The following is a 25891-nucleotide window of genomic DNA, read 5'->3' as shown; positions in this document are numbered from 1 at the left end:
TGATGAGAGTCCAGCGTTGCACCACCTTGGCACCAACACGGTCAGCAAGACTGTCAACTAACAAAATTCCCCTAGCAGGTTTGTCAGTCGTGAACACCGATTGCGTAAGATAATATGCGAACCGGTCGGCATGCGCTAGGGCTAACCCGAATGCTAGCAATTCGGCGAGATGATGGCTGGAGTTCTTGGTTCTCAAATATTATCTCCCTGTCAGGACACAGATTTTTACGAATGGGGACTTAGAGGAGTGGCTGGCCAAAACAGCACGATCCAAGCTTGGGATTTATTTCTTGACATGATTTCTGATGCTTAAAGTTGAATTTATAGACACTTTCCTATGAAATATAAATGTTTTGGTCACATAAAAAATAAAAAGCAATTGATTTTTTCCTGAAACAGGATAAATTAGTTATTAGTCTATACGTACTTCGAGCACAAATTATGTCCTTCTTCAGCACCTGATCAACTAAGATAATAATTCCTAATCTATGCTATAAATATTAAAATTTAACATTTGATTACTTAATTGGAAATCGTTGAGACACTGGTGTTGCCCGGTGTCACCCTTGTCACCTCTCTTTGAAGGTTCGATTGCACGTTGCCCGTGTCATGGTTCAATTTGTTCCTTTGTAATCGCCAAGCTCTCTTGCGCGTGCAACTTCCTTTTTTTTCTCGCATTCCTTGATGACTTCAAGAAACGAGAGTTCTCTGTTGACCTTTACTTCCAACATTTCCTCCACTTTGTCTTCATAGACAATGGTGAAAATGTCATCTACACACCTTGACCAGATCTTTGGGAGCGGGTCTTTGGAATGTAGATGATTCGCAATCTTGTCCATGTCAATCCCCATTGCCACCCCTCTGAATGTCAGATAGCTCTCCTACATGCATACCCTTGCAAGTTTCATGAGCATCCCCTTGAAAAAATCAATTCCTCTTTATTTTATTTAGATTCTCTTAGAAAACGTAGATAGAAGCGACAAAATTGAAACTGACAGTTAGGAGAGTTTTATAGGTTTTCAAATGTTGGATAATCTTGCTCAGTGCCTCGCCCAGCACACTCCCCTCCCCTTCACCTGTCAAAAACCCATGCCATGTTGCGCGGCGAAGCAGAACACGGCAGCCACAACGACAAATTTCCCTTCCGTGGCCGAAACTTGACAACTCAAATCCGAAATTTCAAATTTAAATATCCAAACCTCGAAAGCGAGCAGGAAAATTTTATCGATGTAACAAACGTTGGCCCCACAGCGAGGAGAAAACATGGAGGAATCAATCAGCGACGCTAGAATCGGGTTTTGCCTCTAGCACCGAAATACACTTGTATACACGCCTGATGGCCTCTTCTTTCGAAGCGACAGATCGATGTGCCGCAGCTTGGCCCCGAGGAGCGTGTTGAGGTGCATGCTGCCTAGGAGTGTCTTGAGAACTACTCTTTATGTCCTTCCCATGGACCAAAGCCGATACAGATAGACGCCCAGCCGCTCCTTCACTACACTGGGCGGAAACTTCAGCTCCAGCTTGGCGTTATAATGTTTATTAAAATCGCTTTGTTGGAAGTTCCTTCAAAATCCCCTGTCACCCACCTCGAAGGTGCCCTCAAGTTGTGAGCTGGTCTCTGCTGGGTCAATAGCAGTTTTTCTTGTACCTACTGTTTTAGGAGCTCCGTCCTCGCATCACCAGGGTTGACCGAGAACCTGAAGGAAGTTCAATTAGCACAACAGAGATTAGAACCCTCCTTCAGTGATGACTTCTGACCAAAAGTGAAAAAGTAAGGGATATATCCGGCGGCTGAGTGAATGAAAGATCTCAGTGCGCAGCAGATATCATGGACCTTTCGGTCCCAGTCACGTTGATCAGGAGGACGTAAGCTCGAGTGGCGGCTATTAGGGATCGTTTAACCCGTATGGAAGTATTCGCCTGAGGAGAATACAGAGCGGTGAGCACGTGTTTAATGCCCCTTTGCTTCATCACCCGACCGAAGTGAGCGGAACGGAATGCCAAAGACATTAAAGATCTGATCCACTTCAAATCGGGATACAATTTCAGATACGAAGCGCCGAATCGGCTTCACGAAAACGAATAGATCCGATGTTTTCCAACTTACTCCCTAGATACGGACTAATAAGGTCGATGAACAACATCTGAAAATGGCCTATCGGGGAATAAGGGAAGCGTTCTTTTTAACCACTTCAAATGCATGTCCGTCCGCATAGCAGCCAGGCACTTCTGCTCCGTCACCCTGTGACTACTTTGCGCCGTGTTAAGTTTCTGCGACATGAAAGCAACAGGAACCTCGCCTCCTTCAGGTGTTACTCGGACGAGAACCGCGCCTATGCTGTCTTTGATGACGTCTTAATCTACAGAAAACGGTTTGGTGAAATCTGCATTATGCAGCACCGCAGCAGAAGTAAGCGTCGTCTTCAGTTGATGAAAACGCTTGGAGCCCATCGTCAGTCCATTCGAATCGACGACTCTTACATAGCATATTAGTCAAAGGAGTTGTAACAGCTGCGAGGTCACGGATGAAACTATGGTACCAGCCGTAGATTTCGATAGCGGAAATTCCACAATAGCTTTTATTTTGTCTGGGTCAGTACGAATTTCTCCATGTCTGATGATATGCCCAAGGATTTCACCTCCTACCGTGCGAAATGACTTTTCTCCACATTGATAGTCAAAACCACGCTCAGATGAGCAGCAACCTGTTGAAAGATGAGAATGTGATCCTCGAACGTCTCAGACACGACCAACAAATCATCCAGATAGACGAACACTTGATTGATTTTTCAAATAGGCTGGAGGCTAACTCACACAATGTCTGTGGAGCGTTGCACAATTCGAAAGGCATTATTCGGAGCCGGTAAAAGAGTCTACTTGGGATGACGAAGGCGGTCTTATCCCTTGGCACCCCATCGAGGGGTGTTGGGTTCCGATTTCAAAATTTTTCTATCTTAAGTCGCAAGAATTATTTCTAAATTTCATATTAGAACAAAACCCTCGTGAATCACTTTCAAAACCCTATTCTAACACAAAACCCTATTTACAACTCCATGTAAACTCTCAGCAAAATTGTTATCATAGAAACATAATACCCACACGCGCAAGACTTTGTTGCATCAAGAATTCAGATCAAAACAGCCTTCTTTCATAAATATGAAACCGCCAACTTTGTTTTGCTATTGTTATGACTTGAAAAAGTAACCTAAAATTCCGAGCAAGTCTAGCGTCGGATTTAACGATTTGTACCTAAGTTGAAATTAACGTCCATCTTTTTTTACAGTTAATATATAAATTAAGAAAAGAACTAGGTATTGTTCCATATATACTTACAGTAGAAGGAACAATACCTAGTTCTTTTCTTAATTTATGATTTGTACCTTGTTGCTATGTCAGCAATTTAGCAACTTAAAACATTTTAAGATTGAAATAAATTAGTCTCGTTTCGGAAAATGGATTAAAGTGATCGTGACAGATAAATTATTATTAACAAGGGGTATCTATAAGAAGGCGTCCTTAAGGTGAATACCGGAAAATTGTTGAGCCTTAGGCAACCGACTCAAGATCCCATCAATGAGTGGCATGGGATAAGCACTCTTTATTGTGCAGAGATTGACTTTACGGGCATCGAGGCACATTCTCACGGTACCTAGTTTAACAGCAACCGCCACCGGAGAAGCCCAGGCGCTTTGCGACTTCTCGACGACCCCCATTTCCAACAGCCGATCCACCTCTGTGCACAAAAGCTTCTCCACAACTGGTGAGTGGTGACGCTATTTGATCGGTTTGACATCTCCTACGTCAATGTGATTTTATACAAACGATATACGTCGTAGTCCTTGCTGCTGGAGCTCCTGCACAGGCGAAAGAACATGCCGCTGGCCACAGGTGTCGTCGACAGTCTCCAAAGCCCTCGAACCCTACGAAGACGGAATACCGTTTGTTAGAAGAAGGTCAGGTGCTAAATTAAAAGCGCGAACAAAATCAACTACCAATACAAGTTTTGACTTAGGCTGGGGATGATCCAGAACTCCAGGTCAGCTGTAGCTCCTCTAAACGTAATCGTAGTTGAAGCTTTTCCTAGCGTGGAATGAAGAGTCCCACGTGCCGTATTTAAAGTGAGACGTAATTTCCTGATAGGGACCAATTTTTCACGCAGGTCTTGCTCAGTCACTTCACCAAGCCTAATACATCCTTACCCCAAAGAGTGATATTCGCATATGGTCGTAAGTCGTGTCCGCTAGCACTACTGGCGAAAGAAACTGATATGCCCTTTTTAGTATAGCCCAGCAGACGCGGATAGGGAGAGTGGAATGCTTAAGCGTTGTCGTTTCTATATCCACATTTTTTTTCATTTCTTTAATTTTTTGTGAAAGTTTGTTGGATTTTTCTGCCTCTATACTATTCACCTAAGTTGAAGTATTCCTTTTTTCGATAAAGACGTTCATTAGAAATTCTCACTAATCCGGACTTCAGGGAATGACCAATCATCAAAATAGTAAAACATTGCATAATGCCACCTGGCATAAATATGTTCATTATGAGTTTTTGAAACTACCTTTCCGTTACATTTTCTCCGGTGACGTCACTAATTTGGCGCCAAACCAGATGCTTCCGCTTCCAAACATTGAACGTGTTCATAATTCCAATCTTCCACTGTCAGCCATTCAACCGGTTGCCCGCTTCTTCTGCTCTGTGGTTCTACTGGAACTGGAATACTGGGAAGGCCTTCTTCCACTTCCAAAGTTCGCTATACATCCTGTGTGGAACCTGGAACTAATTGGAATTTAGCGCCGCGGCGCAGTGCAAAGAAAAAACAACATAACCACGCATAGAACCCGACGGGAATCGCTCTCCTGTTTTGTCGACAAATAGTGAAAATTCAGCGACTATTTACAAGAAGTCGCTGTGTAGTGCCTGTGCTTTTCCGTGTCCAAATACAGTTTGTCGTGATCCGAGTGCGAGAGCTTGTGTTTTCAAACCGAGTGCCGACCCGCAAATTCGTCCGAGCCGGTGACAAAGACGCTCAAACCCGAGACGCTTCGGTCCAGTCGTTGTGCCAGAGTTTATCGTGGTTCGAATCTTTCCGCGCTTGTATTCGGCGTCATTTGTTAGTCTTTTATATTTCTGGTGGTAAAATGTCGGCAAAAACAAAAGGACGTGGAAGGAAGGCGGGCAAGACCCAAGAGAATGTTATAGGTAAGCATATCACAGAAAACTGTTTCGCGTGAGGAATCACACTTGCGGGTGTAAATGTCTAATATACTGCGAAGATTCCACTTCAGGAGCTCTAAATGGTGACGCCGACCATTCCGAGGGAGTTGCTAAAGCGGCTTCCAATGGCGACGCGGGAAACTTGGACGAGGCTGCTGTAAATGGAGGTGGGAAAAAGAAACAAGCGGGCGGGCGGAAGCAGCCGGCAGCGGCTAAAAGGGGCGCCGCGGCTGTGGCCGAGGAGAAAGTAGAACCAGTGCCGGCGAAGCGTGGTAAGGGCAGACAAGCGAAGGAGGCTCCCGCGGAACCTAAAGTCGAAGAACCAGAACCATCAGTACCCGCCAAAGGAAAACGCGGGGCAGCAAGGAAAACAAATTCCAAAGCTGACACAAAAGCCACAAAGCAAGAACCCGCAGAACAGCCTGAACTGAAACCAGTCGACGGACCTGCAGAAAATGGTACAAAGCCAAGAGGCAAAGGACGCGGAAAAGCAGCACCAGCACCCAAGGAAGAGCCAGCACCGCCAGCTGAACCTGTCAAGGCGGCAAGAGGTAGAGGAACGAAACGAGACAGCGCTGGAAGCGAAAAGGCGAAAGCTTCGGCCGCAGAAACTGTACAAACAAATGGAAGTTTGGCTGCACCCAAAGACGAAGAAAATGTGGGACCATCGCCAAGTAAGAAAGGACGTGGTGGCAGGAAACCAGCAGCTGCCAACAAGGAACCTGAAGTTAAACCCGAGTCAAATGAAGCACCAGAGAAGGGGAAGCGTGGACGAGGCGGCAAGGGAAAAGCAGCGGCACCAGCAATTGTGGAACCAGAGCCACAGACTGCCGTCGAAAGTGAAAGCAGTAAGTAAAGTATTTTGTAAGCGTATTCTTTCAGGAGTCTCACGACTCAACCTTCCAATAGATTCGCAGGATTTGAGTTAGAAGTTCGTTAAATGATTTGGGAAGATAGGTTAGAATGGAAGGCGCGAAAATGTTAGTTTTGGGTTAAAGAACGTGTGCAGGCGGTTCGAAAACGTCGAGGTTCTCACAGTGATCCATCTTATCAACCGACATGGATTGAATATTCTGAATGGAAATAAAGCTGAACTGAAGACTCCATTCCCTCCCTCATGAGGAACGGTTTTGTTGGACCGTGGACTCTAACAAGCTTGCTGCAAAGAGAAGATCGTCTGGAGGCGCAGCCTTTGTAATATGAGAACAGCTTGCGCCCCAAATTGAGAACCTTTTCTCTTAACGGAAACACAATAGTCTCAATAAAACTAATCAGCACTTGGTATAGTAGAAGCGTTAATAGCGGACAATTCAAGTTTTTTTCTTCTTCACTCATTTGTAAAATATTTGGGGCCCACATATTCTATTGAATCCCATCCCACCTGAGCTGAGTGAACGAGTGTGTGGTTCACACTCACTAAAAACCACAATTTAACCGTCTGAACACGGAGATTTATTTTTATTCTTCATATTCCCAGCTCTTTGAGTTTTTTTCCATGCTTCTTCCAATACTTTGTTTTGGTTCTCAATTGGGGAAGCAACTGTAAGTCAATTCCTTTCCGACTTCAACATCTCCCCAATTGTGTCCTCTGGGCTTACATTTCACCGTTTTGTGCGAATTTTTTTCGCTCGCAAATGTACAGCAGCCAAACATCGCATACTTTGCATCCTCTGATATGTTCTGGCATCCAGGACTCATTGGCAAAACATCTTGTGTATCTGGTGAGGAATGGATAGATAAGATGGAAGTCGATCTCCTCCTGTCTCGAATAAGCTTATGCGTTCATATTTCCTCCGAGAAGAGTTTCTATTCGTGTTGCCTTACCGCATTCCCGTTTTGTTTCCAAATTTTCGGTCGCGAGAATGAGTGGTGCCTGCCACCACCAGCACTGCCTGATTTTATGTGACTTTAAAGGCATAACAAGCGCTCAGAAGTATTAGGGGGTAAATCCGGTGATTTCATCTGTGAACTAGTTAGCATCTTCGTCCACCGAAGTAATGCATAAAATAGAATGAATAAGAGCACTGCGCTATCTATAACTGTTTCAGGCTGTTTTTTATGGCGGCCGTTGTCTTTTATTAAGCATATACTGTGTTCCTGAGGCCTTAGTTTAGATTAATTATCACCTCCGGTAGCATGTCCTCGTATATCCATTTGGCAGTTTTTTCTCTCTTATGGTTCATACCATTTTCTCATCAACTGTTTTCGGCCAGGCCTCTTTTTTTTGTATGGAATATCATAATATGGAATCATGTATGGAATATCGAAGAGTGGAATTTTTGGTGGCTGCCCCATAGTTCCCGTTGAATCGGGGCAATGGTCCAAATGGATCAAATTAGATAATGTTCTCGGTGATTAGTTCATACCCAATCCCCATCGTGGTTTGATCCGTTCTACTAAAACTACATGCTACCCATGCCCATATCATTCATGTGTAGCGTTCGACGTTGATGGTGATAGCCCCACCAACGTCGTCTTCAAAGAAGTGCGGACAGTATGCGGCGATCTACATACGCCAATTTTGTCTGCTTCATCCATACGCCAAAAAAATCCAAAAATACATTTCGTCCTCAAAGATGATTTAAAAAAGAGATTCAGATTCAAACGCGTTGGTATTATGCGTCCATGGTATGTTACTTCACACGCACGATAATTTATGTATAAATATGGTATCCGGATCACTTAGTGGTTAGAGCGCTGGACTGTCGTAGCGGAAGGTCGCGGTCCAAATCTCACTGCTGGCAGAGGGATTTATATCGTGAACACATTCAAAGTTCACATAGGGAAATACAAAACCTTTTATACCTAAAGCGTGTGTTTCCCGATTTGTTCCCACATGTGACCATATTCTCGTTTTAGGGAACTTTCAAATCAAGTCCACCCAAGGCAGGGGAGAGGAGGAAGGAAATTGCTAGTTTGAAAAATTCGATGCAATCCGGTCCTTCTATCGGCCAAACTCAACCTTCTTCGCGAGAATAAGTAATCGATCGTATTGTACAATTCAAATTCACCTCAGCACCTCTCTATGTTGCCTGGAGAAAGTCCCCTCCATTTATCTGCATAAAAATGTTGGCGGATCCTATACCACCTTCCACAAGAAAAAAACATAATCGGTGTCGTCCGTCACCTCAAGCAGAAAAAAGTCAGGGAATTGTGCTTTCCAGGATTGACCTTGTGCAGATAACATGAAATTCCTCCGCTTGTGAATGGTTTTGCGTTGCTTGGCATAGAGATCAACCCCGACTATCACTCCTAGTTCTGAGACCGCACCAAAGGCCACTCGTAAAGTCGATCTATAACCAACTCGCTGATTGACACGGGACGCAAGGTTAGAATTCTATTTTTAATCCGGCTTATGCGTCACATCAATGTAACAAGTGTGGTTTGGGCCTGTTTGTGGCGCGGCAGGATTCGCGGCATTCGAAATTTATTTTATTACATAAATCTTCAAAACAAAACAAAATTCTATCTTTGTATAAAAAAACATACTTTCATACTTTTTTAAATTAATGTTAAAAAAATCTATATCCTACATGGCAGCAAGGCATATTCGTGTTATAATCAGTTGTTTTTCATGAAGATCGAAAAACTAACTTCTCGGAAGAGTCGTAGCGTATCAAGCCACCGTTGTTTCGGCCGGCCTTTTGGTCGCTTGTTCATACCAATCTTGGCGAGTGAATTCTCGTCAGCGCGAATTACGTGATCATACCATCGAGAACGCCTCTCGCAATTTGTCCATATCGATCGCAGATATCTTCATTTCAGATGTGTTAAAAAAGTATCACGTCACTAGTCCAACGCAACATCTTCGTCTCCATTACCGCAAGATGCCGTTCATTATCTTTTATAGTCGGCCAACACTCAGAACCATAGAGAGCAGTAAGACGGGCGACATTGCGGTAAATTTTATATTTAAGACGTTCATTGATACGTCGATCACAAAGAGCCTGTCATTTTGTTGCATACATCTTCTCGGTTTTTTAAACGTTGTATCAAACGGTGGAGTATATCGCACTCCCTCCACAGGTCGCCGTCCACCAATACGTTGAAGACTAGCCACGACCCGCGCGGTGGATTGAAGCAGGCCGAAAGATAGCGTCAATCATTTCAGAAGCGATTTATTGGAGGGTTTGGAGGAAATGGCGGGCAATATATGTTTTATAACCCGCCCTCTTGGCACTACAAATGTATTTAAATATCATCAAGGCAATTTTGATTTACCAACTCCACCCTACGAGGGAGGGTATAAGGAAAGTATGAATTAGGAAGGTTTCCCGATTTAATTGTGCTTAAAACTCGCGGTTTGCCACAGTATTATTATCGGAGACTGAATAATAAAAAAAATTGACAGCCGCATAGTTGCTAGCTTACTACAGGCTTTTGCACCTCACTTGCAAAGTCTGGTGCTTTTAGGTACTTCGACTATGTAAATTACCAGAAACTCCTGCCGCTCTTCCCACTTATGAGAATTCGTCAAGCTTCCGGTTTCCTGACTTGTTTCATACATAACAGTAGAGCTGGTTAGCTAGTGAACTTTCGCAAGCGCGAATTACAAATCATACCCTTATCGATCGCGGATCCTCTAATTTCGAACGCGATGCGGACGTGTTACACTACTGATCCAACGTAACATCTTCGTCTCTGTAATCGATCAGCACTCACAATCATAGAAAACAACAGAGCGAACGACAATTTAGTATATTTTGATTTGTTCGTGAATGCGTCGACGATAAAGGACACCGATTGTGATGTTTTTACGATGGGTACGTTGATTGGCGAAGCAGTTCCATGGCAATGCTCCACGATGTTTCACAAGTAACCATGTAGAGTGTATTGTATTAATAGTTCCAAAATTCTTGATGAACCTGGCTTGGTTCACAGTAAATGGAACGATGTCGCGAATGCGGCTATAAACACTCCATTCAAAAATTTTCCTGGTATATAGCAACCGATTTGGATGTTAATTTGAACATTCTGCCAGATTGAATTTCTTTTTTCACATATGAACCATTGCGGTTTTTACCAATCAAATAGTGTTCCACCCTCCTTAATGACGCGATTAAATAACTGAGTAAGAGTATTGGGTTCCGTGTAGGGGTGTTCATTTTTATTTAGTTTTGTTCGAAATCGATCTGGGCTGGCTGGCTCAAAACCTTTGTCCCAAAAACAGTAACAGATCACGTTCTCAGAAACTATTTAACCGAAATCTGAAAAAAATAGTAAATGTACATATATACGAAATCTTCTTTTTCTTCAGCCTTTGTCCCGTTCACAAGTGGGGTCGGCTCGTCGTGATCGGTTTCGCCATTTAGCTCTATCGAATGCCTGATCTGGGGGCAATCTTGAGGATTTTAAATCCCCATCCAACGTATCAAGCCACCGTTGTTTCGGCCTGCCACTTGGTCGTTTACTATCGACTTCAAGGTTCAGACCAATCTTTGCAAGGGAATTCTCGTTAGCATGAATTGCATGACCATACCATCGAAGACGCCTCTCTCGCAATTTTTCCACGATTGGTGCAACCTCATAACGATCGATATCCTCATTTCGGATGTGATTAAACCGTGTCACGCCACCAGTTCAACGCAACATCTTCGTCGCCATTACCGCAAGATGTCATTCATTGTCTTTTATAGTCGGCTAACACTCAGAACCATAGGAAGCCACAGGACGGACGACATTGCGTAAATTTTAGATTTGAGACGTTCGTTAATATGTCCAGTTGTGGAACGCCACTTCATCCAGGTTGCGTTAATGCATGAAGCAGTTCTCCATTGGCTGATAGCGTTGGCCCGAGGTATTTAAATCGCCCAGTTCTGGGCAGATAGATCACTGCCGCTGATAGTGATTGTACCCGTTTCATGGGTGTCGGTCGTCAAAAATTCAGTTTTGTTTAGATTCAATCTGAGATCAAAAGTTGCTCGAGATCATTTTTGCTGTGATGCTAGGAAAACATCATTTGCATAAAGCAGTGTGCAGGATGCTGGACGTTGGATATCCCGTGTGAAGGTGTCCATAACAAGAACAAAGAGGAGTGGTGAGAGGGCGCTCCCTTGATGAACAGAAGATCCAGAAATGCAATGTAAAGAGGGCGATGCTTTTCACGGTGTGTATCCATGAATAATCGCGCAGCGTGTATTGCGTCAGTAGTTCCGCAGTTTTTGACAAATCCGGCTTGATTCACGGTTATTTCAACAGTTTCGCGAATACGGTTTTCTAGAATGCATTCATAATTGCATAGAACAATATTTTAGAAATTTATACTCCCCTTAGGCTCATCCTAAAAGTTCGAAATTAGGTCAGTATAAGTGATAATACAAGACGCATTAAGTGATAATGCAAGACGCAATCCCAGTTAGTGTGAAGGTAAAAAAACTATTACTAATGAAGTTAATGCTGCTTAATGTTCCACTTGAACTTATTGTGCATTTAGTATTCCTATTAGGTCTTTTTTGTTATTTGCATACTCACCATCAGTAACGGCGCAACAACCGGTATCCGATCTAGGCGTGCCTTAATATGGAACTGCAGACATCCGGGTTTTGTGCCGTAGTCTATCAATTCGATATCCCTAAAAGCTGTCTGGTGTCTAGGCCTACGCCGTCGCTCCATCTGAAGCAGGGTCTGCCTCGTCTTCTTTTTCTACCATAGATATTGCCCTTATAGACTTCCCGGGCTGAATCATCCTCATCTATACGGATTAAGTGACCCGCCCACCGTAACTTATTGAGCCGGATTTTATCCACAACCTGACGGTCATTGTATCGCTCAAAGATTTCGTTCGTTATGTAGGTTACGGAATCGTCCATCCTCATGTAAGCGGATCAACATTCGTCCAGAGGGTTCTTCTTTCGAACGCGGCCAAGAGTACGCAATTTTTGCTAAAAACCCAAGTTTCCGAGAAATCCGTGGACTAGCAAAATCATTGTCTTGTACAATAAGAGCTTTGATGCTATGGTGAGACATTTCGAGCGGAACTGTGGTGTCTGTCCCACAATGTCAATATTGTCAGCATATGTCAGTAGTTGGATGGACTTGAAGAAGATGGTGTCTCTCACATTTACATCAGCATGGTCAATCACCGTTTCCAGGGCTAGGTAAAGGGCATTCGTTTGGCTTAGGCCATGATGAATGCGAGAGTGCTTTGGCACAACACATTGATCAGGATCAGTCTTATCAGTCACGTTGGGATAACGAATTCTCCCATAGCCGTAAACAGTTTTACCCTAGCTATGGTATCATAGGCGGCCTAGAAGTGGATGAGATGAGGGTGCAACTGATGGTTATATTTGATCGTTTGTCGCAAAGAGAAAATCTGATCTGTTGCTGAGTTGTCTGGCCTGATATAGTATTAGTATCATATTTGCTCTCTGTCATGTAAGTGATTATCCCATCAAGCGCCTTTTTCGGGCGCGAGGCGCTGTTTTCTAAACCCCTAGCACTTAAAAAAACATATGGAATAGACTATCGAAAAATGAAAAAAAAAATACACTAGGATAGCTGTTTAAGCTAGAATGAAGTGGGCAATCGACTTGTTTCAGTAATTGAGTCGTCTCATGTGTATGCCACAAAAGGAAAATTGATTATCCAGTTATGCATTGTACAATAGCTAGTTGAAAATTCATGAAGCAATGTTTAATGATATAACTATATGAAAATCGTACCAATTTAATTGCGAAATAAAAAGTGGGTAGAACACGATACTATCTAATTATCGAAGCTGATTCGTCTTCTTAGTAAGGTTGTTCTGAGCATAGAAGTCAATGGGGAAGACTAAAAAGGCCGACCGAAAAAACTGAAAAGACGTCAGAAGATTACAATAAAAATCTATTTGCTGATTATCTTTATTCAACTTCATATAAAAAAGCTATTTGAGATTGCAATTTAATATCTTCATTTTTTTTCTCAAATTAGAACCTACAAAAAGAGGAGGAAAGAAAGCTACAACGGCATCACCAGCAGCAACGACTACAAAGAAACGTGGAGCTGCCAAGAAAGTTGAACCCCCCGTACAAGAAGCCGTCGAAGAGAATGGCGGCGACGAAGAGTTGGAGGGCGATCATGAAGAAATCATAACTGGTAATTAAACTACAAATGTTTAGAAAAAGGAAAAGTCGAACAGAGAAAAGAGAAAAGTCGGAGAAAAGCAAACTAACCAAATTTCTTGACAAAAGAAAGTATCACATATACACATACATTCTTCATTTTTCGGTTTAAGTAATTAGTAATAGAATGACTCCGGAATGAGTTTTTACATTGAATTTTACGAATAATTGAATTCATTTCATTTTCCCTCAACTTTGATGGAAACTCTTATGAAGTAAGTGAAATAGAATTTAATTTTTCTCGCCACAACTAAGCCAATTTATCGTCGCACAAGTTTATAGGAAAATTTGAATTGTTTTGACGAAAAAGATGTTTTGATTTGAGTCGGAGAGAGTCAATGATTTGCAGTTTAATTCGCAGTACATATCCATAACTACAAATTGATCCTTTTTAGAAAGTTCAATTACTCCGGATTTTTTGTGTGTTTTGTTTTTCTAAACATTTTAGTTTGTAGTTGTTTATTATTAATTTGCGATGTGTGGATTTGATGTTATTCGGCTATTACATGTTCGATTGCTCGTTGTGGAAAATTGTCAAATCAAAACAAATTGAAACAATGTGACGGAGGATAATTTGAAATAAAGATAGTTTTATTTAATAAAATTGAAATGGCATGATTGTTTGATTTTTCTCTATTCTATTGCGCTTCTTCTAATCTTAGTTATTATGACGAACATGAGGTTTCGCGGTTACGATGGTATACCTTCAAACAACTCTCATTAATAAGGACTATTAGCTTTGGTTTCTATGCCCGTTCAAGTTTATCGAAGATGTACTATCGACAGAAGGGCATTTTTCCTCTTTGTTGTTCAAAGAGCTCTAAAAATTCAGATCAATTTTAATTATATTGAATCTGATTTTAGGATCTGAAGCTGCACAAATGCATATAGTTCCAAAAGTTCTCTAAACTGGACTTCGCAATAAATATATTAACATCAATAAGTCAATAGAATAATTAATCATCATTGATTGACAATACTTCCGGATAACTTTCTATGAGGCTTTCTACATAAAATAGGTATTTTGATACCTTTATCTTTCTGACCTTTCTGACTAACCTCATCATCTGAAAGACGCTTCCTTTGCAATACGACGATAAATGACAATTTGATAAAAATATAAAAATACATTTCAGCTGCAAAGAGGGCAAAACCGTCAGGCAAGAAAGCGCCTGCAAAAAGTCAAGCTAAACTTAATTCCACGGACACTGATTACAGCAAATTGGACTTTTCTTCAGATAAACAATTCAATTTCAAAATATCTAGTTGGAATGTAGCTGGTTTACGAGCATGGATAAAAAAATCAGGATTGGAGTATGTAAAGCATGAAAAACCGGATATTCTGTGCTTGCAGGTAAGTCTTAAAATTGTATGATATCGCAATTAAAGAGATCTGGTTTGGTATAACCACTTCCTCGGCTGACACAAAATTTACATCGTATCCTCAATAGGTTCTACTGTTGACTCCGTTGTAAAGCATAGATCATCCATACAGTCTAATTATTTTTTTACTATTAATTCATAATGAAACTGCTTCAGTTTTATTATCACACTTAATGTGCTAATGATAAGTTTACTGTAACCAAGCACACAGACAACCGGGTTCGAACTAAGGGAAACAAGATCGAAAAACTAGAATTCAACCAATCAGGCTACCGCATGGTCAAGTTTGAATTATAGCATTTACTCCGGAAGAGCTTTTAGAAGTGTGTAGTCGCTTTTTGCTAAAGTACACAGACCCCATATATGAAAAAAGATGTTCAGTGCTCCCGAATTGCTTTTAGATTATCTACAAAACTATCTCTTAATGAACCGATATACTTTGAGAGTTTTGTACGATACACACTATCAGTTCTAATTTTTGGATTAGTCAATGTTTATGGAATCATCCCGCAATTTTCTCATTGACAGTTGCTTATTTATAAGGTTTTGTGTAAAACACATTCGGTTAAATGTCTGTCAGTCGCACAGTTCTCAGAAACGGCTGTATCAATAAACACGAAAGAAAGTTGGTGGAGAAGTGGAAACTTTGAACTTTTACGTTGAATTTAATAGGTGGGGGTCCCGATACATTCAAAAGAGGAATGTAAATTCCTTTTTACCGAATATATGTATGAGGAAAGATCTCGATTAGTACTTTCCGAGATTTCTTAGTTTTTACATTTGTTGAAAAGGTCAGCCGTTAAATTATCCTCCATACCAACGTGAGAATATTCTTCCCGCGTGCTATCTACAGTATTATCAGTATCATTGCACTATAGGCTTTCCATTTATGAAAATCATGGATCAGCTAGTAAATCTGTAACTTCTGCACACGATGTATGAAAGTTCTGTCTGGGAAATGTTGAATTCCTTGAAAGACAAATCTTTCATTGTCTTTCTTCTTCTTTCTAGACTTCTTCAGACAGTATTCCTATAGGAAACGTAGATTCTGTATTATATCGACTCGTTGAATCAAACCATGGGTGGGGATTGCAGTTCCATTAGCTTAACAGTTTACGAAGTTTCTATACATTCAATTTTTTTATTTTAATAATAATAATAATCGTTGGCGCCACAATGTGCATTGGATCAGGGCCTTGGAGTGTGTGAGAGCTCTTCATTCACCACCATACCTACTACAGTACCCTGTATTATGCAAAATATTCAGTATTGCGCTCGCCCGAGATTATTACCCTGACTTGTTTTGTTGGGTTACTCATTCACAGCTGAGTCGACTGATATCCGACGTCAAATCACGATACAAATTCCACTGCCACCAGTAAGATTTCAACTGCGACCTTCTGTACGTCAACCTTGTACTCTAACCACTGAGCTATGAGTTTCTTCCCGTGAATACAACATTTGAATCACTGTGCTGCGGTGCGTATTCTGTGAAAAAGTGAACATTGGCAATGCCAATACCGTATTGAGTATCTGGGTTGCTAACATAGAGATGTTTATAGCCATTTTTACCACTTTCGCGTTCTATGTTGCAGCTCTTGACACGAGACCATCGGGTTTCTTATAGAACGCAGATATGAATGCGCCCTTTCCGAAGGGCTCTTATGAGTTCCTCGGTGTTTCCAGTGCCCATTTCTCGACAAGAACGGGACACGTCTTGCAGCGTCGACTGAGGTGAACGTTCTAGCATTTTGCCGAGGCTTATGACTCAACACAATCATTTTGTTTTTAACGACATTGGATTCATTTTCTTGGTCGGTCTGTCGCGGGACTTGTTACCAAGAGAGATTAGGTAGGATTTGACATAGTGGAATAACTATATTTCTTTCTTAATCTGATCTCAGCAAATTATTTTTGTTTTATTGAGAATAGTAAAAAGTATGTTGTATGTTATGTACCTAACAAACTAAGTAAATAATAGTATATTACTATATTTTCGGTAACTTGGCTGGAGACCCCCCGTAAGTTTATGCTAAAGTCTTCTTCTTTTTCTTTTCAGCCTTTGTCCCGTTCACAAGCGGGGTCGGCTCGTCGTGATCAGCTTCGCCATTTGGCTCTATCGAATGCCTGATCTGGGTGCAATCTCGAGGCTTTAAAATCCCCATCCAGCGTATCAAGCCACCGTTGCTTAGGTCTGCCTTTTGATCGTTTACCATCGACTTCGATGTTCAAACCAATCTTTGCAAGTGAATTCTCGTTTGCATGAATTGCGTGACCATACCATCGAAGACGCCTCTCTCGCAACTTTTCCACGATCGGTGCAACCCCATAACGATCGCGGATATCCTCATTTCGGATGTGATCTAAACGTGTGACGCCACTAGTCCAACGTAGCATCTTCGTCTCCATTACCGCAAGACGCCGTTCATTGTCTTTTATGGTCGGCCAACACTCAGAACCATAGAGAGCGACTGGACGGACGACATTGCGGTAAATTTTAGATTTGAGACGTTCGTTGACACGTCGATCACAAAGGACACCAGTTGTGGAACGCCACTTCATCCAGGTTGCGTTAATGCGTGAAGCAATTTCATAACGCAGCTCTCCATTGGCTGATAGCGTTGACCCGAGGTATTTAAATCGCTCAGTTCTGGGCAGATCACTGCCGCTGACAGTGATTGTGCCTGTTTCATGGGGATCGGTCGTCAAAAATTCAGTTTTGTTTAAATTCAATCGGAGACCGTGTTGCATGAGACGATCATTCCATTTTTGAACAAGTTGCTCGAGATCATTTTTGCTATCAGATGCTAGGAAAACATCATCTGCATAAAGCAGTGTGTAGGGCGCTGGACGTTGGATATCCCGTGTGACGGTGTCCATAACAAGGACAAAGAGGAGTGGTGAGAGGACACTTCCTTGATGAACTCCAACAGAGACACGAAGCGGTTTTGATACACCCGCCATACTTCGAACTTTACTTTTCGGATCGTGGTAGAGCAATTGAACCCAGCGCACGAGTTCTTCTGGCACGAAGTGTTGTCGTAAAGCATACCAGATGAGTTCGTGTGGTACACGGTCAAACGCTTTCTCTAGATCCAGAAAGGCAATGTAAAGAGGGCGATGCTTCTCACGGTGTTTCTCCATGAGTAACCGCGCAGCGTGTATTGCGTCAGTAGTTCCGCAGTTCTTGACAAATCCGGCTTGATTCACGGTTATTTCAACGATTTCGCGAATACGGTTGTCAAGAATGCGTTCAAAAATCTTCATGGTATGGGAAAGTAACCGGATCGGACGGTAATTTGAACATTCTGCTGGGCTAGCTTTCTTTTTCCATATTGGAACAGTGGTACTTTCTTGCCAGTCAGATGGTGTTCTTCCTTCCTGAATAACTCGGTTAAAGAATTCACTGAGCCACAGTGTTGGGTCCCAGCTCTTCGCTTTCCAGAGCTCAGATGCGATGTCGTCAGGTCCTGTTGCTTTCCCCGATTTCATTTGTTTTATTGCCTCCTCGACTTCAGTTGCGCTGACTGGTGGAACTGCTCCAAATGTCGGCAATGATTGTGGAAGTGGAGGATGAGCAAATTCTTCAGTTGAAATCTGCTCGAAGTATTCTCGCCATCTATCCGTTGCGGCTCGACGGTTGGTAAGCAAAGTACCGTTCTTGTCATTAACACAACAGAAGTGTTCGATATCCTGTGTGCGTTCATCACGGCTTTTAGGAAGTCGATACAGATCTCTCTCGCCATCCCGAGTGTCCAGTTTATCGTAAAGATTTTTGAAATGGTCCGCTCGGGTGACAGCGACCGCTTTCTTTGCTTCCCGGTTGGCATTCTTATAAATTTGCCAATTAGCAGGCGTTTTATCGTCGTGAAATTTGTGGTAGAGGCGTTTCTTTTCACGGACCTTCATTTCAACATCATCATTCCAAAGCCAAGTATCTCGGTTGATGTACCGCTTACCCGGCTTGGTGACCCCGAGGGTTGCAGAGGCCGCTTTGTGGATCGTGTCTTTCATTTGGTTCCATGATTCTTCCACATTCGTAATGGTTGGCAATCGTATGAGTGAGACCGTTTCTTCTTTCTTCTCACCAAACTGCCACCATTTAATGCGCGGCGGGCCAGTGCGTTCCTCACGCCGTTTTATCGGTGGCTTAATTCGCAGGACAGCAATCAACGGCCGATGTTGAGGTGCGATATTCTCATAGGGAACGACTTTGCAATCAGTGACAGTGGTAAAATGTTGGCGTCTTATGAGAATATAGTCGATTTGCGTTTTATTGTTCCCACTATAAAATGTGGGAAGATGAGACAATCGTTTGATGAACCATGTATTCATAAGTACAAGGCCATGGGTGTCCGCAAAATCGATTATACGCTCCCACCTTCATTGCGCGCTCCGAACCCCTTTCCCCCATGGCACCTGTTACCGTCTGCCTTTTCACCCACATGACCATTAAGGTCGCCGGCAATGATTATGTAATCGTCAGCAGGCACGTGACAAGTCTTTTCATCGAGAAGTTTCCAGAAGGCATCTTTCTCGGCATCAGGTCGGCCTGTGTGGTGCATGCGCGGTGAAGAAGTGAATAGTGCGATCAGCTGATATAATGGTGAGCTTCATCAGCCGATCATCAAATCGTCATAAAAATGTATTGTAGTGATATTGTCTATGGTATGAAGCAAAATATATCCAAGTTTGGCCAAAATCGCACTATGACTAACAAAGTTACAGTAGTTCGAAGTTGTCTCTTGTCCCAACTCAAAACACTAATAAGGTACAAATGAAATAATTCTGCTGGCAAATTTTCTTACACAAGAAATCACAACACCTGAAGCGTCGAGTTCCCGATTTTCAACTTGTTTATCATGGACTTGTTGATTTGGCTTTTTGGTATTGTGCTGTGCAAACCAACCATGATTCGAATGCGGAGTACAGAATGTACTTTGTAGAATCTAGTGATTGATTTAGGAATAATATGACGACTTTCGTGATTGGATGAAAAAAATGTTTGCGCTGAATTAGAATTTTATCTTTAATAAATTTTTTCGCTCTTTTGAAAAGTGTTGATTTCCACTTTCGCTGCGATTTGCAGTGTTTATCAATAAAATGCGAGCCAACGCCGTCTCGGGAATAACTTTTGCGGAACAGCGTAGAGCCCATCTACATAATTAGTTTGGTATCAGGCAGAATGACGCCAGACTGACTGTAATGCAATGACTGAGAAACATACGAACTAAATTGATGAACATTTTTTGACTTCCCATACATGAGAGGAAGGTCGTGTGGGGTATCAAACGGGCACATCTTTTTATTCAGAATCAAAGCCAGATGATGTATCACGAGAGGGTCATAGCACTTTTGGACAAGCTTTTTGAGATAAGCTGTGTTGTGAAACGCTAATGAAAAATTATCTGTATAGAGTAGTGTATAAGGCGCTATACCTTGAATGTCTCGCCCACTGCCAATGAAAACAATGAATAGCAGTAACGGCGGAAAGTCAGAGTGACTTCGCTTTGCCTGGTACATTTCGGATCGCAGTAGAACAGTTTAACCCTGAAAGAGTGTAAGCCTTTATTATATAGGGAACAATATTGGAAAGCTTAATGAGAATCCTTCCACTATTTTTGCTACTTTATTAGAAGCATCACTCTCTCTATATTGCATTTGTAGATCTAGAGAAGACGTTTGACCGCATACCAGGTCAAACGTCTCTCTGCGGCAACAACTAGTGCCAGCGGATTGCCAAGAAAATTTCTCTATTACGATCCAAAGAGTAAAGTGTAAAGGTCGCCTCAACCAGAACGGTCTGATACTGAATCTGAATTAAGGAGAATTTTCTTGCGGTCGAATCCCATGGAACAGGCACTATCACTGTCAGTGATAGCGACCTGCCGAGAAATGAGCGATTTACATATTTCGAATCAATGCTGTCAGCGGGGTGAAGTGCATTATGAAATCGTTTCACGCATTAGCACAACTTGGATAAAATGGCGTTCCACAACGGGCCTTCTTTGTGAAAGTCTTGATCGTTCTGAAAATAGAAGAACTTCTGATACCCACTTTAAATTGATACTGTTCCATTAGGGGAGTGATGGAAAAGCTGAATAGACACAGTAATTGTACTTAAAGTAATACATATGTTCCGTAAGGCGAGGCGAAATACATAGTATCCACTTCAGCACCAAAAACAAAAAAGATAACAGCAAATGACACCGGGCAATTAAAAACGAAATACAAGGATCAACTTTGATACCGTTAATAAATTTAAAATTACAACCATTAACCGCTACGGTGGCGAAATCCTCGCACAGCTGTGGGCAGCCAACAGTCCCTATTTCATCGGGGACTTAGAAAAACAATTTGAAATCTGTAAAAATGTTTGTCCCCCTGTTCGGAAAACAAAACCTTAAAATCGGTTCAATGTCTGTCTGTCTGTCACACGCACTTTTCTCAGAAACGGCTATACCGATTAACACGAAATTTGGTGAGCAGGTGGGAAATATGAACGTCCAGACTTGCAGTGGGTAATATCCTTCTACATTAAGAATATAGTCATGTTGGGTATCAAATGAAAGGTCTCGATTAGTACTTTTTGAAGCCTGTCTTATGTCATAAGTTGCCGATGAGCCGCGCAGTCGATCTGCCTCTAGTTTCATTTTGTCAAGAGAGCTGCCATTCGTCTAGAGTGCGTTGCCGTTCTTCACGAGCAATAACCTCCCTTGCGCTTGTATGTGGCTTGATCTTCTTAGCAAGAAGAGCAACGGGGATCACTTCCGCAATCATCATCATGGCCAGTTCAGAGATAGTGTGGTACGCAGACGCCACCCGCAAAGCTTGCGGGAAACGCTTACGATATACCTGCTTGCCAAGGGCGACAGCCCATACCTCTGCGCCGTAGAGCAGGACAGACTGCATTGAACTCATCAGGAAACGTCGCCTGCTAGACGTAGGACCCCTGATATTTGCCGTTAGTCTACTTAACGCCTAAACTCCAGCTGCAGCCTTGTTCGCTGATGCTTTGATTTGCTCAAAAAAGCTCATCTTTGAGTGAAAAGTAAGCCCGAGGTACTCTACCACTAGTTTTGGCTCGATTGTAGACTCGCCGAACGATATTGGCTACTTCGGTTTTTTCCAATGCAAGGTTGAAACCATGAGTAGTCACCCATCCGCTTACCCGTCGCATCAATATGCCGAGTCTGCTTCGCGCCTGTTAGACAGTGCATCCAACAACAGTCGCCGCGACACCATTTGCATAACCGACCAGACACGACTCTTTTGGGATGTTGACTTTAAGCAGACCATAGGTAGCCTTCCAGAAGTGCGGCCCTAGGATGGATCCAACTGATCTCCATCTTCCTCAGACCCTCTAGTGTTTTATAGAGCAGGAAGCGGTTCCTCAGATAGTCCCTCAATATCCGTAAGAGATATTTCGGCACGTGGAAAGTATTGTCTAGCGTCTATGTCTTTTCATCTTACGGAATTAAAGGCGTTTCTGACGTCAAGTGTTACGAGGAGGACCACCCGTCGAGCTCGGCGGCTATGTGCCCCCACTCGTCGAACGACATTCACGACTTGCATAACAGCACCAACTGTGGATCTCCCTGCTCTAAAACCAAACTGCCGGGGAGATAAATCTCCGGCTGCACCTATTGCTTCAACGAGTCTACTTCTGATGAGCTTTTCGAGCAATTTTTCAGCAGTGTCAAGCATACATATTGGGCGGTATGAAGACGGCAACTAGGGGTCGCCTTTCCCTTTGTAGACCAGCGCAAGCCTCGCCACCTCCCAAGGAGCAGGGAAAGTGCCCTCTTTCAGGCAACCGTTGAATAGGACGAGTAGTAGATCTGGCCGGTATTGGAATACCCAGTTTGTATACCTCTGCTGACGACCCTGGTGGCTTCTTGCTTTTCATAGAGAGGACTGCCTGTTCCAACTCTTATAGAGAAAAGTGGACAGTCCTCCGCGGTCCCCGCGACGACATCATCATCCCATACGTGCCCGTACAATGCACTTCATCTGCTCGGCCTTAAGTGGACAGGGTTTCCCCGCAGAGCTCTGATTTTTCGGGTTACCAGTTTGTAACCGAGTCCCCACGTGTCGCCATTTACCTCGTCGACCAGATCCTGCCAGCGGCGAACTTTGCTCTTGTTTATTGCGCTGCGGAATCTCTTTTTGTCTGATTTGTGCTCCGTCATTATGGTACATGCCTCTTCCCGGTCACTTAGACCTTGTGTTAAGCGGCGGAGCCTGTGAAAATCCTTCCGGGGTTAGAAGGTTTTCCACGTCTCGAAGCCCTCTTGGACATGGACGCTCCACAGGCCGTCGTTACCAGGTTCATAAATGAATTTACGACAGTGTCGGCTGCACCGCCACCGCCTCCAGGAGTACCCTCCAGCGCTGCGCCACTTGTTCCAAGAGCTTCGACAAACCTCCCGGTGTTCACTTTCGATACGTTCCATGTACAGAAAGCGCGCCGGGGTGGCACACACCGAGAATTTACCACTTCGAAGGCAATATATTGATGGTCGCTTGCCAAGAAATCTTCCAGAACTCGCCAAACGTCCATGGCATGTTGCCCTTCTGTCAGGTCCCCGACAGGTTGCAGATGTGTGCCCATAATCCAAGCATCTGTAACATTTGATTGGAGCGGCCCAGATACGTATCCTACACACTACCCAACCAATTCTTATTTTCTCGCGATTTAGAAGCTTCCTTGCCTTTTGCTCGGTCACTTCCACTACAGCGAGTTTTTGGCCTCAGGAGTTACTTCCGAACATTCGCGTTTGATGGTCTCTTCTACCTCGTTCTTTTCTAAAAGGCAGCCAAGGTGTCAGATTTCCAGAGAACACGTGGGTTCCAGACTGGAAACCAAAGCTTTTTCTCCCTGAAGCCCCTTGACTGCTTCACAGAACGTAACTTTATTTATTGTCCTCGGGTCTAGTTCGACTGTGACTCCACCATTCTTTGTTTTACGAATGCAAGACACTTCTGCTCCGTTATCTTAGAGTTTGATCTTTTAACGGATTTCACTGAGGACTTCCGCAAAATTCTTGACTTCCATCGGCTTAATAAGCAGAGCTGGCGGTCTAGTCCTCCTTCGTCTACCCACCTTTTCTTTTGGTGCTCCATCCTTCGTGTTCGCCTTAATTTTAGGCAGAGGTTTTCTGATGACTATTATATCTGAGCCTTGTGTCTTTGAGCAGCACTTCATTTAAGACGTAACGGTACACTAGGAGGCAGTGTGGCCAGCATTGCGCTTGCCTGTGTTTATTATCTTGATTTGACTCAGGTACTCATTCACAGTTGAGTCGACTGACATCCAACATCCAGCCATAATACACATCCCACCGCCACCAATGTGATTTGAAGCGCGACTTTTCGCACGACAGATTGGTGCTCTCACCACTGAACCATCCAGACACATATACGTGGAGCCTACTTTGAAAATTGCCGCTAACTGAAGAGTCTGCAGGGTGCTTGCACTCACCTTCCGCTAAAAGCCCCGCTTTTTTGTGCCCGACTTCTCTGGTTATTACCACAATTTGTGGTGCAGCAATGCGTATGTCCTTATTTCCAAAAAGTTTCACCTTTTTCAGCACCTTCCTCGGTCGGTTAGCAGCATATCCAGGCTCATGTACGTACTGAGTGCAGACTTTCCATTGAAATGGAGACCATCCTTTCCGCAGATTTCTCCGTGGCAGGACATGGATCTGGTGAAGCGCCTCCATCTTCTGAAGTAGGCCTATATGCCGATAACTGTGATAAGCTATTTTTCTTATTTTTCTATATCGTTTTTGAAATTTTCCCATGGGGGCAACAAGAGGTGAACTGCGGTCAATAGATTTAAATTATAGCTATTGGTAACTAACGGATATAACGACACATTCTGCATAGAAATTTACGAATTTTAAAATGGGTATGGCAGATATTCGCTTCACCCATTGTTGTGAAGTCGCTGTGATCATATCATCTTCACATTAATATTTTTCTTCTCAATTTTTCTATTGTGAGTGCCGCAGCTTTCAACACAAGAAAAATTTTTAACATTGATAGAATTTGACAATATTGCAGTTTCTTTAAAAGCTGATAAAACTTGTGCTTTTGTTCCAGGAGACGAAATGTATACCAGACGACATTCCAGATGAAGCACGATTACCGGGCTATCATCCGTATTGGCTATGTAAGCCAGGAGGCCATGCCGGCGTAGCAATATATTCAAAAATTATGCCGATCAACGTCGAATATGGGCTTGGGGATGAAGAACAGGATGATGATGGACGGTTGTTAACAGCTGAATATGAGAAATTTTTCTTAGTGTGCGTCTATGTGCCAAATGCTGGGCGAAAATTAGTTACTTTACCGAAGCGCTTACGCTGGAACAAACTATTCGAGGCATTCATACAGAAACTGAATGCCAAGAAGCCAGTCATCATCTGCGGAGATATGAACGTAGCGCACAATGAAATCGATTTGGCTAATCCGAAAACAAACAAGAAAAATGCAGGTTTCACACAAGAGGAAAGAGATGGCATGACAGATTTGCTGAATCTGGGCTATGTTGATACCTATCGGCACTTTTATCCGGATCAGGAAAGAGCTTTCACATTTTGGGCTTATTTCATGAACGCACGCGCAAAAGACGTAGGTTGGCGCTTGGATTACTTCATTGTGTCAGAGCGATTTTTACCCAAATGCGTGGACAATGTGATTAGATCGAAAGTTTTTGGGAGCGATCATTGTCCAATTACTTTACTCCTAAATATTTAAGATTATTATGCACACTGTGCACTCGTTTTTATGTTTTTCTTTCTTGTTTTTTTCCGTATCGGTTTATTGCAAAAGTTTTAATGAAGTGAGCTGACCATTTCTTATTGATGATTGTAAAGTATTATTTGATCCCACAGTGGCTCTCGGATAATTCGAAGTCGTAGCTTATCCTAAACTTTGTTCCAGTCCCTTAAATCTTTTTCATAGTGAAGTTTGGAATTTCGGGATAGTTCGGGTTCATTTCGTTAATCTATTAAATATCGCATTATCCTCATTCTATTGTACTTTTAGCAATCTGAGATCAAGCAAGTGAAGGCCCTAAGAATTTAAGATTTTTTGATGTAAAAACCTGTATGAAGATTTTTAAATAAATAACTGAGACAAATATCCTTCCTTACTTTATGGATTAATTATTTTCGGTAAAA

The 25891-nt window shown here is 42.7% G+C and overlaps 1 protein-coding gene across 2 annotated transcripts; it reads left to right on the top strand.

The window, feature by feature from the left end:
• The first annotated feature begins 4665 nt into the window (after positions 1 to 4665).
• Positions 4666 to 25863, top strand: LOC119651220 (recombination repair protein 1). 2 transcript variants are annotated; one of them, XM_038054676.1, is made up of 5 exons: positions 4666 to 5199; positions 5286 to 6062; positions 13129 to 13293; positions 14456 to 14673; positions 24810 to 25863. In XM_038054676.1, exons 1-5 carry the CDS (start codon positions 5139 to 5141, stop codon positions 25464 to 25466), a joined length of 1878 nt encoding a protein of 625 aa, XP_037910604.1. In that variant the 5' UTR covers positions 4666 to 5138; the 3' UTR covers positions 25467 to 25863. The 2 variants fall into 2 exon arrangements, with proteins under 2 accessions (XP_037910604.1, XP_037910603.1); XM_038054675.1 differs by having other exon boundaries at positions 4668 to 5199; positions 5274 to 6062.
• Positions 25864 to 25891: the final 28 nt, after the last annotated feature.

Source organism: Hermetia illucens, chromosome 3 (genome assembly GCF_905115235.1).
Source record: "Hermetia illucens chromosome 3, iHerIll2.2.curated.20191125, whole genome shotgun sequence".
NCBI classification, from domain to species: domain Eukaryota; kingdom Metazoa; phylum Arthropoda; class Insecta; order Diptera; family Stratiomyidae; genus Hermetia; species Hermetia illucens.
This window is presented reverse-complemented; position numbering and strand designations above follow the sequence as displayed.